The sequence below is a fragment of the Rhinopithecus roxellana genome, chromosome 6 (genome assembly GCF_007565055.1).
Source record: "Rhinopithecus roxellana isolate Shanxi Qingling chromosome 6, ASM756505v1, whole genome shotgun sequence".
Classification (NCBI taxonomy): domain Eukaryota; kingdom Metazoa; phylum Chordata; class Mammalia; order Primates; family Cercopithecidae; genus Rhinopithecus; species Rhinopithecus roxellana.
In genome coordinates, this window is record NC_044554.1 from 53,234,149 (window position 1) to 53,250,558 (window position 16,410).

Below are 16,410 nucleotides of genomic sequence, written 5' to 3' on the forward strand. Positions count from 1 at the left end.
CAAGTAATCTCTTCTTCTACACTCTAGGGTCTGTGTATTTAGACACGCAATTACATAGCATTTGGGGGAAATGGGTAAGTGAATGGATGACAGGACTCAATACATATTGATAGTGATAAGAGATAGATTCTTGCCATCACATAACAATTCATATTAGTAGAGGAGGGATCATGGCATCACAGAATACCTTTACCACTCAAGGTGTGGGGACCTGGACAAGACCAACGTTTCATGCAGAAAGCCTGTCCCGGGCTCAGCATATTTTATTTTATTTTATTTTATTTTATTTTATTTTATTTTATTTTATTTTATTTTATTTTATTTTATTTTATTTTATTTTTTGAGATGGATTTTCGCTCTTGTTGCCTCGGCTAAAGTACAATGGGGCAATCTCGGCTCATTGCAACCTCCACCTCCCGGGTTCAAGTGATTCTCCTGCCTCAGCCTCCCAAGTAGCTGGGATTACAGGCATGTGCCACCAGGCCCAGCTGATTTTTCGTATTTAGTAGAGATGGGGTTTCACCATGTTGGTCAGACTGGTCTCGAACTCCTGACCTCAGGCGATCCACACGCCTCGGTCTCCCAAAGTGCTGGGATTACAGGCATGAGCCACCATGCCCAGCCCTTAGCATATTTTATGATGGAAGCCAAAGGAAGACAGCGCTTACCTGGCGGAAAAACATCAAATTTCCAATAAAAGGAGAAGGCTTGGGATGTCTGAGGCCTAACTTCTCCAGTCTTGAGAATGCTGACGTGGAGTACCTGGAGGGAAAAGCAGATTTCAAAAGCTGACAGATGAAGTTGCATTCATGCTTTAGGCTCTATTAGGAACTGGAAGTACTGAGATCTCTGGAAGTAAAGGTAAAAGAATAGGTTTCCAGTCACCACATCTAAGAAACGAAAAATTAGAGGCCTAGAGTTGAGTAAGTAGAATAGGAGTCCAGTCAACCTCCTGTTGAGTGACCGGCTGGAAATCAAGGAATCCTGAAATCTCTGAGCTGGAGATGCCTTACAGATGATGTAGTCCAACTGCCCATCTCTGACCTAGAATTCCTCTTAATAAATTGTTTTAAAAATGCCCCTCTCTCCAGTTCCTTTCCTTTGCCTCTAAATCTATCATGAGCAATTGCTCAGAAGGCAAGGTAAAAAAAAAAAAAAAAAAAAACTAAGAATAGCAAAAGCTCCCTGTGCAAATGTGGGTATTTTCATGGTCAAGACTAACCCCTCCCTGCCACCCACATAATTTGTCCCTCACCACATTCCCTGGCCTTATAGAGAATATGAAAAATAGGAACGGAGGGAAGGCGCCATGAGGAGAAGACCTGTCACCAAATGCTTACAACCTCTTTAAGTCTTTGTTTTCTCGGCCTGCAACCATATGGGAAGCATATTTTCTTAACCAAAAATCAGGAAGCGTGGTCCGACAGATTTCTGTGCCACTTTCCAGGAGAAAGCGGCAGTCTGAGAAGAGCGTGTGGCTGTCAAAACATGGGAATTACTACGGTATTTCAACAGTTTATAGGAACAGAGGGATAACACAGTTAAAGTCAGAACTGGCTTAGAAAAACCTGCACATATGGCTCTGATCCCTAACCAGCAGCCAATTAGGTCAAAAGTTCAGTTAGTTCAGCAAAATTAATGAGTCAAACTGGTTGTTTAGCATCACGCAGAGCTCAGTCAAATCACAATTTAAGGGCAAGGAAAAACATGGAGACGATCAGTACAATCTAGCTTTCTGTGTGTATTGAAACTCAACTATTACTGCTATAAGAATCACTCTTTTTTGAAGGACAGAGTATTTGCTATAGTCTTTGATCTTTCCCACCTGCAGTCAATAAAGAGTACTTAAAATAAAAATACTCAAATATTCAGGGAAAGGAAACACAGCTTAAACGCTGGTTTGCATTATTCTGAACAGTGTGCTATTTATTTCTTTAGAGACAAGGTCTCTTTCTGTCACCCAGGCTGGAGTGCAGTGGAGGCTCACTGCAGCCTAAAACTCCTGGGCTCAAGTGGTTCTCCTGCCTCAACCTCCCAAGTAGCTGGGACTACAGGTATGTGCCACGACTCTCAACTAGTATTTCAGATTCTTTGTAGAGACAGGGTCTCTCTATATTGCCCAGGTTGGTCTTAACTCCTGGCCTCAAGCGATCCTCCTGCCTTGGCCTCCCAAAGTGCTGGGATTAAAGGCATAAGCCACTACACCTGGCCAATGAGTCAATTTTTAAAGTGGTCACAAAGGAGAACCTGGGCAGAACAAGAAGGCAGGATGTCCTCTATCCCAAGCTGTCTTAAGATTTCCACCGGATGGCTCCATTAATGGGTTTGAATGAATTCCCAGTACATCACATTTAGGTCCATGTTCAAGCGTGATTACAAACCACACTCAAGAGCCATGCGTGAATGCCATGGATTAGTCATACCAACACTCCTCTTCATTAGTGTGAGTACCAAAGGTTGACAGCACAGTTGGTAAAAGTTATTCTTTCAAGTGAACTATAATGTTTTAAATAATTCCCCTTACAACTGAGAGGAAGGACCAAAGGCAACTTACCAGCCCACTTAACACTTTCTTTAACATCCTCAAATCAATGTCTATGTTCATTTCTTCATCAACTTTTTTTGAATTATTTTCTAAATGTAATCTCTAATGGGTAGAAAAAAAGATGTAGACCTTGGACCACATAATTACATCTTAATTTTGTAATTAGATGTCTTGATTGTCTAAAGGACAAGAAGTCTGTGCCTAATTACACATGCTAATTATTATGCAAGTCCATGCCCTAATTATGTAACTCCACTTATGAAAATACTGCTAGTGTGTCTATGCACAAAATTCAGACATTTTCAAACATATGGCGTCAGCAGAGAGTGTCCTGGACACCACCACAAACTTCCCTTTGTAGCCTCGACTCAAATCTGGAACTTGAGCATTTGTGGCCTCGACTCAAATCTGGAACTTGAGCATTTGTGGCCTCGACTCAAATCTGGAACTTGAGCATCTTCAACTGGAAACTGGCCAAATATTGCCATCAGTAACTCAAGTCCCTGCACCCAAATCTGCAGGGAGAGATCATTGCCACCAAATTTATGGGCGAAATAGCAACATGGGTTCCATTTGTCTTGCTACCACTTCCTTCTCTGTACTCTTGTCTCATACCCTCTGGTCTCAGGGTGCCCTGGCTGCCCTCAGACTGTCTCAACATGTTCTTAACCCAAAATCCATGAACCCCAGGTGTAGTGGGTTGAATTGTATCACCGTCAAAAAGGTAAGTTGAAGTTCTAACCTTCAGAAGTCCTTATCTCAGACTGTGACCGTACTTGGAAATAGGGTCACTGCAAATGTAATTGGTTAAGATGAAGTCATATAGGCTGGGCATGGCAGCTGATGCCTGTAATCCCAGCACTTTGGGAGGCTGAGGCAGGCAGATCACTTGAGGCCAGGAGCTCAAGACCAGCCTAGCCAACATGGTGAAACCCCATCTCACTAAAAATGCAAAAAATTAACCAGGTGTAGTGTTGCATGCTTGTAATCCTAGCAACTCGGGAGGCTAAGGTAAGAGAATCTCTTGAACCTGGGAGGAGGAGGTTGCAGTGAGCCAAGATTGCACCACTGCACTCCAGCCTGGGCGACAGAGTGAGACTCTGTCTCAAAAAAATAAATAAATAAAATAAAGTCACACTGAAGTACAGAGGCCCCTCAATCCAGTATGACTGGTGTCCTTATGAGAAGATGGCCATGTGAAGACAGAGATTCACAGGAAAGTGCTGAGTGACTATGAAAGCAAGGAGAGGTGTCAGGCCACTGCAAGCCAAGGTATGTCCAAGATAATCAGCAAACCACTAGAAACTAGAGAAACTAGGAAGAGGCAAGGAAGGATTCTCCCCTACAGATTTCCTAGGGAACATAGCCCTGTAGACACCTCAATTTCAGGCTTCTGGCCCAGAACTGTGAAACAATACATTGCTGGTGGTCTAGGTGTGGTGGCCCATGCCTATAAAACTAGCACTTTGGAAGGCCACGGTAGGACAATTGTTTGAGCCCAGGAGTTTGAGACCAGCCTGGGCAACACAGCAAGACCCTCATCTCTACAAAGCATAAAAAAAATTAGCTGAGTGAGCCTGGTCGTGGGGCTCATGCCTGTAATCCCAGCACTTCGGGAAGCCAAGGCAGGTCGATCACTTGAGGTCAGGAGTTTGAGATCAGCCTGGCCAACATGGCAAAACCTCGTCTCTACTAAAAAAAAAAAAAAAAAAAAAAAAAATACAAAAATTAACCGGGCATGGTGGTGCGTGCTTATAATCCCAGCTACTCAAGAGTTTGAGGCATAAGAATTGCTTGAACCCAGGAAGTGGAAGTTGTAGTGAGCCAAGATTGTGTCACTGCACTCCAGCCAGGACGATGAAGCAAGACCCCGCCTCGAAAAAAAAAAAAAAAAAAATTAGCCAGGTGTGGTGGCGCACACCTATAGTCCCAGCTACTTGGAAGGCTGGGATAGGAGGATCACTTCAGCCCAGGAGTTTGAGGCTGCAGTGAGCCATTTTTGTGCCAGTACACTCCATCCTGGGTGACAGAGCAAAACCCCAACTCAAAAAAATGAATAAATAAATAAATAAATAAATAAATAAATAAATAAATTCTGGAGTTTTCAGCCGCTCGGTTTGTAGTACTTTGATATGGCAGCCCTAGGTAAGTGGTACACTAGGGACACCTATGAGTGAGTCTTACAGGGTCAATGAAAAGTTGTTTTTAAATATCTTCCTGTTACTTTAGAAATTGTCATTGTAAAAAAGAAATCTTTTTATGCCAAATTGTGTCATTAAGTCCTGTGCCAATTTAAAAAGTGCAGGTGGCCAGGGATGCTACTGTGTAAAGCAGGTAATATGCAATGATCAGGCAGTCACCATGTTCTGATGTTTACAATGGGTTTCCTTTGATGTGAGTCAATGCAAATGTATCCCACAATTACGGTTATGGACACCTGTCATTGTTTACATCAAGGATACTTAAGTTGGAAAATGGCAACGTAAAGTATATATAGCTTCAGACAGCATCTTTTGGTTTTATTTTCACAACGATAGAGGTCATTAAATGCTACAGGACACAAATACTGCAGTGCCAGCAGCACAACTTACTGTCCATTCTCAAAATAAATCGGGCCACTGGATCATTTCCAAAATCAGGTTCAATTTGTAAAGGCTGGAAAATTTCCTGTATTTTATCTTCCTCGGCCTTCTCTTTATTTATTTGTTTATTATTTATTTTTGAGGCACAGTCTCACTCTACCCAGGCTGGAGTGCAGTGGCACAATCTCAGTTCACTGCAACCTCCTTTTCCTGGGCTCAAGTGATTCCCTTGCCTCAGCCTCCCAAGTAGCCAGGATTACAGGCGCCCACGACCATGCCAGGCTAATTTTTGTATTTTTAGTAGAGACGGGGTTTCACCATGTTGGACAGGCTGGTCTTGAACTCCTGACCTCAGGTGATCCGCCTGTCTTGGTCTTCCAAAGTGTGGGGATTACAGGCATGAACCACTGCATCCCGCCTAAAACCTTCTCTTGATAGATTCAACACGGGTGCTTAGCCCATTGTTTAGCCAAAGAAGCCACTCCTGATAAATTAGGGGTATTTTGATGAATCACATATTAAGGAGATGGTCAAACTGATTGAGGTTTGGAACAAAAGAAAACAGAAATTATCTTCCTCCAGGAATTGGCTTCTCCTGAATTATGCGGGAGAAGGGTATAGCCAGGGCCTCCGTTTGGTCATTACATCCTCACTGTCGCTACCAAAGAATTCCTACTTGGTGCACTGCTTTCAAAAACTTCAGTTGATGTATTTGAAATGGTGAAAGGTTCCCTTGGCAAACAGCGCTTCTCCGGGGGTAAAAATTGTGATGCTCCAAGAACAGGTGAAGCCCAGCGGTGCCAGGTTACCCACTGTCCTGCACTTTGGAGAAGAGAAGCCCTTTGTCATGGTTACTCTATGGTTTCAACATGCATGACCCTCGTGGGCTTTGCCAGCAATTCCATTACACATCATGGCCACATCAGAAGCTTTATTAGAAATAGATCCTTAAATTGATGCCTTTTCAAAAGGTTTTGTTAAGAAATGGAAGCAGAGGGTGAGGTTTGCTGGCTTTCCGAGACACATTTTGAAGTGCTTCACAGAAATTTGAACACAAAAGCTAGAACTGTCAGGGAGAAAGCCTACTCTCTTTCTATTGTCACTCTCGGGTTTTTTTCTCTGTGTATTTTTTATATGTTTGCTATTACATTCTCTCTGTATATTTTTCCTATATCTCTATTTTTTTCTTTTTCTTTTTTTTTTTCTTTAGCAGTCTCACTCTGTTGCCCAGGCTGGAGTGCAGTGGTGTGATTTCAGTTCACTGCAGCTTCTACCTCTCAGGCTCAAGTGATCCTCCCACCACAGCCTCCCAAGTAGCTAGGACTACAGGTGTGCGCAACCACATGTGGCTAATTTTTTTTTTTTTTTTTTTTTTTTTGTAGAAACAGGGTCTCACTGTGTTGCCCAGGCTGGTCTCAAACTCCTGGGCTCAAGTGATCTGCCTGCCTCAGCCTCCCAAAGTGCTATGATTATTGGCAAGAGCCACTGTGCCTGGCTTATTTCTCTTTCTGTTTATCCAGATTTCTACCTTTTTCATTTAACACAAGGAAAAACATCTCCATGTTATTAATCCTTTATAAATATCATTTTTATGGCTGCTTAAGAATGCTCTTATAGGCATATTATAATTTACTAAGCCATTCTTATTGTCAAATACTTAGGGTGTTTTCTATATTTTAGCTATTTTGAGTTACGCTGCTACAGTTAGCATTTCTGTGCATTGAGGTTTTCCCACACTTTGTGCATGAAGATTTTCTTGACCTGAGATCCATGAGTCACTGGTTTTAAACACTGGTATGTAATATCTAATTGCTTTCCATAAAGTATGTCCCAGCTAGTCCTATTGTCGGTGTATCCTTTGCACCAAATGCTCTCATAAAACTTTTTTCTAATTTGGTAGCTACATCAATGTATTTTGATGGCTGCATCTATTTCCTTACTAGAGAGAGAAAACACATTTTCCTATCATTTCTTTCTCATTCTCAAAAATATTTCCCAACTTTGACATTATTAACTAACTTCCTTCCCTCCTTCCCTCCTTTCCTTCCTTCCCTCTCTCCCTTCCTTCCCTCCTTCCCTCCCTCCCTTCCTCCCTCCCTCCTTCTTTCCTTCCTTCCTTCTTTCCTCTCCTCCTCCTCCTCCTCCTCCTCCTCCTTCTCCCTCCTTCTCATTCCCACAGTATGGTTTATCTAGGTGGCAGGCAGAATTATGCTACACTAACTGATTAAAAAATTAGTTGGAAAATGAGCAATCATTGATAGGTGACTGCAAGCTGACTTCACGCACATATCTGGGTGTGAAGAGGAAGATAAGCAGATAAATCTGAATAGTTTTCATTGACTTAGCTAATAGCTAACCACAGCCTTGTTAGTTGACTGTAAATTCCATTCCCTTTATCCTTGTCCCATTTCTCACCCACACCCACAACCAGAGAAACTGTAAGGATTGAAACTACTTAAATCATGCCTCAAGCAGATGTTCCTGGGGGGGGGTGAGCGGGGGGGGGGGGGAATGGTGCAATACAGACTTTACACATGAGATCTTCTCAGTTTCCCTTTTAGCACTTCATGTCCACCCTGGCATCCTCATCCTCATGTTCAGCCCCCTCTCCATTCCCTTGAGACCTCGGTCTCAGTTTGCCCTCAAGGCTGGAAATCATCTGATGCACACTCACTCACATGTGAGTAGTAGCTAGGCTAGCTCCTAAAATACAACCTGCAAACAAGACTGTTTGTTTACAAATTTATAATGGTGAGTATTTTTTTTCCAAGCAATAAGAATTGGACATCTCCTTCTTAGAGTACCTCCTTTCCAGGTACTTGAGAAGACAAATCAATCATCAGAGGGTGTGTTGAGCCAGATCCTACAATGAGAGGTGGCTCAACAGATTTGGGATCTCAGTGGGACCCTGGTAAAATAATCCTGTCCCACAGCCGATTACATCCCTCCAAGGGGTTGGCAAAGGGACAGTGTGCCTGCTGCACTGCTCCCTTTTTCCCACTGATTTATAATGTCACTTCCATCGTGCTCCTTAGTAGTATAGGGGCTTGGATCTATTCTGATCCATTTATCTAGCTTATGTTAATGCTTCACTATTTTAATTATTACAACTCTAAAACACACAGTTTTTTTCTCTTTTTTATAGATTTCTTCTTTTTATTCTCTTTTTCTGTCTTTTTTTCTCTTACTCAAATTCCTTTTACCATAAAATACATTTTTATAACTTATGTGTTCATATTAGTTTTAGAATTAGTCCGATTTGATGAAAAAATGTTATTTGGATTTTTTTGGAACTGCATTACATTTATACATTAATTTAGAACATACCAACATTATTACAACATCAATTTGTCTCATCTATGAATGTGTTGTATCTCTCTGTTGATTTTATTCTCTCTGTCCTTCAGTAACACTTAAGATTTTGTGCACAGAAGAGTATCTTTTTGCTATTTACATACATTTTTATTGGTGCTGCTCATTTATAGGAGCACCTTTTTTTTTTAATGCCAGTGTTGTAATCAATGATCCTTCTGAACTTTCTGATTAGTTTTATTGGTTTACATGTGGAATTTCTTTGATTTCCTATGCTGATAATTATGTTTTATGCAAATAATATCAGTCCATTCTCTTTAATCCTTTTGTCTGACTTCTCATTTTCTTTTCTTATTACATTGGCTAAAATCTCTAGTACAAAAAGGAAGCAGGAAGAGGAAGCATCCTTTTCTTGCTCTTGACTCTCAGAAATGCAGCTAATGTTTCAAAATTAAGTGTGAGGTTTTGCTTTAGAGTTTTCATAGATATCCTTTATTGGGTTGAAGATATTTCCTCCTACTCCTAGTCTGCCTGGAAAAGTTGTTCTTGATTAGTCATGCTATGGGTTTATCTATTTTTATTTATCTTTTCAAAGCACCAACCTTTTCTTTGTTGATCATTTCTGATTTTTGTTGTTTTCTAGTTCATTGATTTATGCTCATATTTTGATTGTGGACTTCCTTCTATTTTGGGGGGCGGCTGACACTTTGTTCCTTGTTGTTGTTTTCTTTTAGCTTCTTAATAGTTTAGTTCACTGGCTTTCAATGAATGCATTTAAAGCTATAAATCTTCCTCTACGTAGTTCTTTAGCTGCATTCCATACATTTTTTAATGTAGTGGTTTTATTGTGTGGTAGCTGCATTCCAACAGGAAACTTCTGAATATTAATGTGCTGTAAGATGCACACATGCAAACCTCAGAAGAACAGATATGTTCGAGTTACAAGACCTTCCTATTGTTTTTTCAGTTCTCTGCAGCCCCATATACAAGATTTATGAATGACAGCCATTATAATTTGTTGCCTAAGGCCTAGAAAAAGGGACCGCTTTATAACCTTTGCCCCTCTGGAAAAAAAATAGAAGACTACTCAGTAAATACATAAATATCTGGCTGGTGTTTAGTTCTTTCACCAATAACGTAGGTACCACAAAGACATAGTCATTGCAGTCATTAGCCTGACAATAACTTTGTCACTGCACAAGAAAAATATATTATACATGTATATTGACATACAAGAGTTCTACAATCATTACTATTATTACAATTTACAGTAGTTTTTAGTTTCCTGTGTCTCAGGCACTACGCTTAGTACTTTTTATATACTGTCTTGTACAAGCCCTCTAATAATCATATAAGGATAGAAATAAATACTATTCTTATATTACTGATTAGGAAATAAAAGCTTAGAGCGATAAATAATGTACCCAAGGTGCTGCTAAGCAATTGAGTCAGAGTTAAAACGAGGTCAGCCACATTTCAGACAAGTGCTGTTATTCACTAACCCTACTTACTGTCCCTTCCTGTCCTCTAGGCTAAGACTTTGCGGATAAAGCACCACATGAGAACATGCAGACAATATGCTGAGAACAAAGGCAGGTTGCTTAGAAACCAAAAGTGTATTAATAACAGATACTAATGAACTGATGATCGTGATGAGAGAGAGAGAAAGAGGGAGAGAGTTTTTACCTATCTAAAGCCAATCTTGATAGTTTTAGTCCTTGTCCTTACTCATTATTCTCAATTGTTGATCCTTTCTGTTGCATTGATTTCTCCATTTCTACTGTATCATTCCTATCAGCATCCATATTCTAGTCTCTTCCATCTTAAAGGAAAAAAGGCAAACTCCTTGGATTCAGCCATTACTTTATTTTTCTTCATTGCTTCCCAGTAAGACTCCTTGAAAGCATTGTCTAGATGGCTTTCACCCCTTCTGTGCCCTTAGTCTCTCCTCCACCCACTCCAACTGAGCTTCTGTACCCACAACTTCCCCGGGGCTGCCCTTATCAAGATCATTGATGATTTTGATCTTATCAATCCCATGATTTCTTTACTGATCCCTCAGTAGGATTTTGATAGAGATGAACATTCCTCCTTCCTGAAGCACTCTCTTCCCTGTTTCCATGACACCACTCTTCCTACCTCAAAGACTGCTCCTCCTCGTCTTTGCTGGTTCCTTTCCTTATGTTGACTCCCATCACTTCAATACCATCTATAAGTCAATAATTCCACATCTTTAACTCTAGCTCCATTTTCTCCACTGAGCTCCAGTCCTCTTTATCCAACTTCCAACTTGATGGATGCTTTGACTATCTGTTAGGCATTTTACACTTAATCTAAATTTCATCTTAATTTTCCCTCTAGATCTGTTGTCTCCCAATCATATCTACATCACCATTGCAATCACAACCCACCAACTCCTCAAGTCAGAAACACTTGAGACACAGCAGATTGCATAATGGGTTAAGACATGGCTGTCCCTCCCAGTTAGAGGATTATACATCATCAACTCATTTACTTTGGGCAACATGACGCCTAGAAGCAGAGATTAGAGTGAAGCAACTGTGAACCAAGGAGGCAAGAAACCAATATTCCCTTGGATCCTCCAGAAGGAACCAGCCTGCCTGATACCTTGACTTCAGGCCAGCAAGACTGATACATGGACAATTTGCTCAATAAAATAATAATTGCAATGGATCAAAACACATCAAATATATTTTGAATCCATGAGTTCACAACAACACAAAAATAAAATGTATCACCGTTGTCAGGTGTTACGCACTTAATTCATGATACCATGTTTGATACTTCAGCCACGTGAATGCCTGTGCAAAACTTACATCGATTTTGAGACTTGTTAATTGAATCCTTTGCCATTAGAATTATTTTAAACGGGCTAGGCACAGTGGCTCACTCCTGTAATCCTAGCACTTTGGGAGGCCAAGGATCACTTGAGGTCAGGAGTTCAGATCAGCCTGGGCAACAAAGTGAGGCTGCTAAAAAAAAAAAAAAAATCTAAAGAAAAAAAATTAATTAGCCAGGGGTGGGGGTGCATGCCTGTAGTACTAGCTACTTGGGACACTGAGGAAGGAGGACTGCCTGAGCCCAGAAGTTCACAGTTACAGTGAGCTATGATCGCACCACTGCACTCCAGCCTGGGCAACAGAGCGAGACCCTGTTTATATGTATAGTAAGTGTCTTACATAATAGATCAATATGCAGAATCCTCTCAGAAGTGAAGGGTTTTTGTTTGTTTGTTTGTTTTTGAGACAGAGTTTCGTTCTTGTTGCCCAGGCTGGAGTACTATGGCATGATCTCAGCTCACTGCAACCTTCACCTCTCAGGTTTAAGCAATTCTCCTGCCTCAGCCTCCCGAGTAGCTGGGATTACACGCATGTGCCACCACGCCCAGTTATTTTTTGTATTTTTAGTAGAGATGGGGTTTCACCATATTGACCAGGCTGGTCTCGAACTTCTGGCCTCAGGTGATCTGCCTGCCTCACCCTCCCAAAGTGCTGGGATTACAGGCATGAGCCACCACGCCCGGCTGTGAAGGAATATTTTTAGGTGAACTTATATTTCCCAGCTGTATTAATTTTCTATTTCTGTTGTAACAAGTAGCCACAAGCTGAGGGATTTAAAACAACACAAATTTATTCTTTGACAGCTCTGGAGGCCAGAAGTCCAAAATCAACCTCGCTGATCTACAGGCAAGGTGTCCGCAGAGCTGGTTCCTTCTGGAGACGGTAGGGGGTGTCCACTCCTTGTCTCCCTGGCTCATGGTCATAACCGTCCAGCTCTGCTTCCAGTCCTCACACTGCCTTCTCTCACTCTGACTACTCCTGTGTCCTTTTTATAAGGACCTCGTGATTACATTTGGGGCCCACCCAAACAATTCAGAATACTTACCCCATTTCATGACCTTCAGCTTAATCACATCTGCAAAATCACTTTTGCCATCTAAGGTTGCATTCACAAGTTCCAGAGGCTAGGATGTGGACATTTTAGGGGCCAATATTCAGCTACTACACCAACTTATATTGTATATAGATCCTGATTTTGTTTTGAAAGGTGCCTGAAAAGAAGAAGTATCTGGGCTGGGGACTGTGAGTTACCCTGAGCTTCCCGTTTCTACAGAACTGAACAGTACATGGTACAGTTGCAGGGGGTGGAGTGAGGAAGGCCAGCCTAGAACTCACCAGCACCCAGCCTCTGCCTTGGGCAGCACTCAAGCGGGCTTTGGTAGCCCCACCACTGAAACAGCCAAGAATATATGTTTTTTAGTTTTGTTGTTGTTGTTTTTGAGACAGAGTCTTGCTCTCTTGTCCAGGTTGGAGTGCAGTGGCACGATCTCATCTCCCAGGTTCAAGCCATACTCATGCCTCAGCCTCCTGAGTAGCTAGGACTACAGGCATGCACCATTGTGCCCAGCTAATTTTTGTATTTTTAGTAGAGGCAGGGTTTTACCATGTTGGCCAGGCTGGTCTTGAACTCCTAACCTCAAGTGATCCACCCACCTCGGCCTCCCAAAGTGCCGGGATTACAGGTGTGAGCCACCACACCTGGCTAAAGATATGTTTTATAAAGAAAATATTGCAATTCCTTTAAAAAGGTATCTAATTGATGGTTATTGTATTTCAGAGAGTTAACTAACTTCTCCATTTTTATTCCTAACCTTTCAGGGCAAGAAAGACAATTGAGGCAATAAGTCTCAGTGAGTATTAAGGCCTTAATCTTCTAAATTCAGTTATTAGTATAACACCTTTATAATTTTGGCCATATCTGCAAGTTGCCTGTACTATTACTTACTTCCCAATTTCTTTTAGATAAACTGAAATTAATTCATTTTAAAAGGAAATTTTATGTCATGATCATACGTGAAAATCAGTATCACTTACATAAATTAAAAACTGATGCTAAAAAATGAATGCTTTGGGCTAGGCACAGTGGCTCATACCTATAATCCCAGCACTTTGGGAGACAGAGGCAAGCAGATCACCTGAGGTTGGGAGTTCGAGACCAGCCTGACCAACATGGAGAAACCCCATCTCTACTAAAAATACAAAATTAGCTGGGCATGGTGGCGCATGCCTGTAATCCCAGCTACTCGGGAGGCTGAGGCAGGTGAGTCACTTGAACCGGGGAGGTGGAGTTTGCGGTGAGCCGAGATCATGCCATTGTACTCCAGCCTGGGCAACGACAGCAAAACTCCTTCTCAAAATAAAATAACAATAATAATAATAAATAAAATAAATAAATGCTTTATAATGAAAGATTTTTAAAGTCCATGTGCCTTCTAAAGTGATCTCACTCACCACTCACAGTCTATGGGACACTGCCAAGAAGACATGACTCTCAAGGATGGTCCAAGCAAGACACAATCAAAATGTGGTCTGGTAGGTTGCTTGGGCTCAGCTGATAATTTAAAGCCATGGCCAGAGAACAGGTACCAAGCATGGTGCTGGGGGAGTGCTGAGTTCCGGGTACCAGGATGCTGCAGGGACCATGCCTATATGCCCTTGCCCTGTGGCACTAATAGCCTAGTGGACCAGACAGACATTCAATGGCTACTGACAAACAGTTAATTAAGCATTTATATTATGATCCTTGTGGCTAAGAGGCATCCCCTGTCACTTGTCAGTGCCAGTTGAAATACATGCTTTCTATTTTGATCACTCTTCTGTCTGACTATTGGACATTTGTTGAGCCTTAAAAAACAGTAAATGGTCTCCGCTTATTATGTCCCCCAAAGTTAATCTGGAAAAAAACCAAAACAAAGCAGGGCCCTCCAAGAAGTTCCCATCCCCAGAACAATCATTAAACTGAGAACAGACGTGTCAAAGCTGGCACAATAAATGAGAGCCATGTTGTGGCGCTATAGCAGGTGAAGGCACTGGAAAGGCTGCTGTCTTGGAACAGATGGCTCACCTGGAGGCCATGGGAAAGAGTGAGCATGGGGTTGATGTGTGGGAGGAAGCACTGCAAAGAGACTGCCTTAAAATGGAGTATGTTCTACTTTCTCAAGTGTGCTTTAAAATGCCCATCCCACGCCAAGAAAATTCAGCCCAAGGCCAGGTGTGGTGGCTCCCAAATCCCAGTGTTTTGGGAGGCCAAGGCAGAAGGATTGCTTGAGGCCAAGAGTTCAAGGCCAGCCTGGGCAACATAACAAGACCCCATCTCTGCAAAAAAAAAATTTTTTTTAATTGCCAGGTGTGGTGGTTTGTGCCTGTAGACCCACCTATTTGGGAGGCTGAGGCAGGAGGATCACTTGAGCCCAGGAGGTAGAGGCTGCAGTAAGCTATGATCACACTGCACTCCAGCTTGGGTGACAGAGAGAGACCCTGCCTCTTTAAAGAAAAATAAAAAACTAAGAAAAGAAAATCCAGCCAGCCAATCCCAGGATTCTGATCCTGGGAAAGTGTCTTGCCCTTCTGTCCCAGTGAGAATTAATGAGAAGAGTGATGAAGGCACAGCAAATGGTAGTGCCACCATCCGAACATACACACAACCTGTGTTTCTTTTGTAAAAATAGAACAAAGCAATTGATGTACATCATAAAACTCTTGAAGTGACTGATATTTATGAAGCACTTCAGGGGTGGCTTTTGTTTGTTTTAACTACTGGTTATTTGACTGAATTTAACCAGACAAAGGTGCTCCACCTTTCACCAGAAAAACCAGAGACATACATCCATGCAGCATAAAACCTTCCCCCAAAAACTGTTTTCTAGGATGGAGAGAAAAAAAAAAAGGGTAATGGCTTAGTTAAATGTATAAAGATAAATCTATTTAAATAGAAGATTATATGACTATATATTTTAAAATGTAAAAAGCTGCCTCTTGTATCTGGTCTTTGAATTCCTTTTGTGTCAGGGGACAGTAAGCCCAGATGTAGCGTCCCATGGAAGCCCAAGGACAGCTTCCAGGGGCCGGAGAATTTGCCTCTTGAGTAGGATGTTTGCTTCTAGAACTTGTAAACGAAAAACAAAATCCTAAACCCCCAACTGACTGAACGGACCATCTCTTGACCAAGGGGTCCCCAGAGGAAACTTGAAAACTGAGTTCTTGACCATGATGGGATGGGGGGTCAGACACACTCCTTCTACCCCTTCCTCACTAGCCATGATTACGCTTTCTCCCCTAAGGGCTAAACAGAAAGCAGCCTTTTCAAACCCTCCATTGGCGTTTACGCCATATCGCCCTGAACGCGTCTGATCTCAAAAGCCTCCACCTCTGAAGTCAACCTGCCGCCTGCTGCTGCCGCTTTCTTTTGCCTGATAAGAGATCCCCGACTATGGAGTGATTCTGGCCATTGCATGGAGGATGCACAGTGAGGGTTTTCCTGTCCTCTGCTTCACCTTTTGAAGTCAGAGGGTCGAAAACTCCACCCTCAGATTATGGTAAGGCCGCCATTTTTTCTACATGGGACCCAGGAAGACGCATGAAGCTCAATTGCGCATGCACATGTTTCTCCTTTCATAAATATTCATGACTCCTCCTATAGCTTATTGAATATGTATATTTGGCCTCCCTGCTCTGCATAAATTCCCATTCCCTTTTCCCCTCCATCAAAGTATCTTCCTAGCCTGTCAGAATGGCCACCCTGAAGGCTACAACCCTTTATGAGAAATAACGCTCTCCTTTCCAATTTTATGAACCTCATCCCTCTTCTGTTGACAGACTCATCCCCCAGTTCTGAGTTCTGTGTCCTGGCCCATGATAACGCCAAGTCAATGGAATCACAGGTGGGTTCTTGGTTCTAGAGACACAGGTCACCTAGGCTTCATTTTGCCTGGTGGAAAAATAACTTCATCACCCCAGATCAGCAGGAGCATTGCCACAAAACATTTTAAAGGACTCTCGCTCCTCCTAGAACAAGTAAGGGTTGAAGCCACAACCCTGTGGTCCATTTCTGTCTCTCTGTCCGCCAATTAGTAGACTGGGCCTCCCCGATAATTGTGGTCTCAAGATAATG

General features: G+C 42.0%; 1 protein-coding gene across 3 annotated transcripts in view; it reads right to left on the reverse strand.

Annotated features, from left to right (window-relative positions):
* The window catches only part of TBXAS1 (thromboxane A synthase 1), a 194,142-nt gene that overhangs the window by 149,776 nt on the left and 27,956 nt on the right, over nucleotides 1-16,410 (reverse strand). For all 3 annotated transcript variants that reach the window (XM_010356280.2, XM_030932329.1, XM_030932330.1), the window contains exon 2: nucleotides 669-762. In XM_010356280.2, the coding sequence (XP_010354582.2) occupies nucleotides 669-762 (94 nt within the window). The remainder of the gene's footprint in view (nucleotides 1-668; nucleotides 763-16,410) is intronic.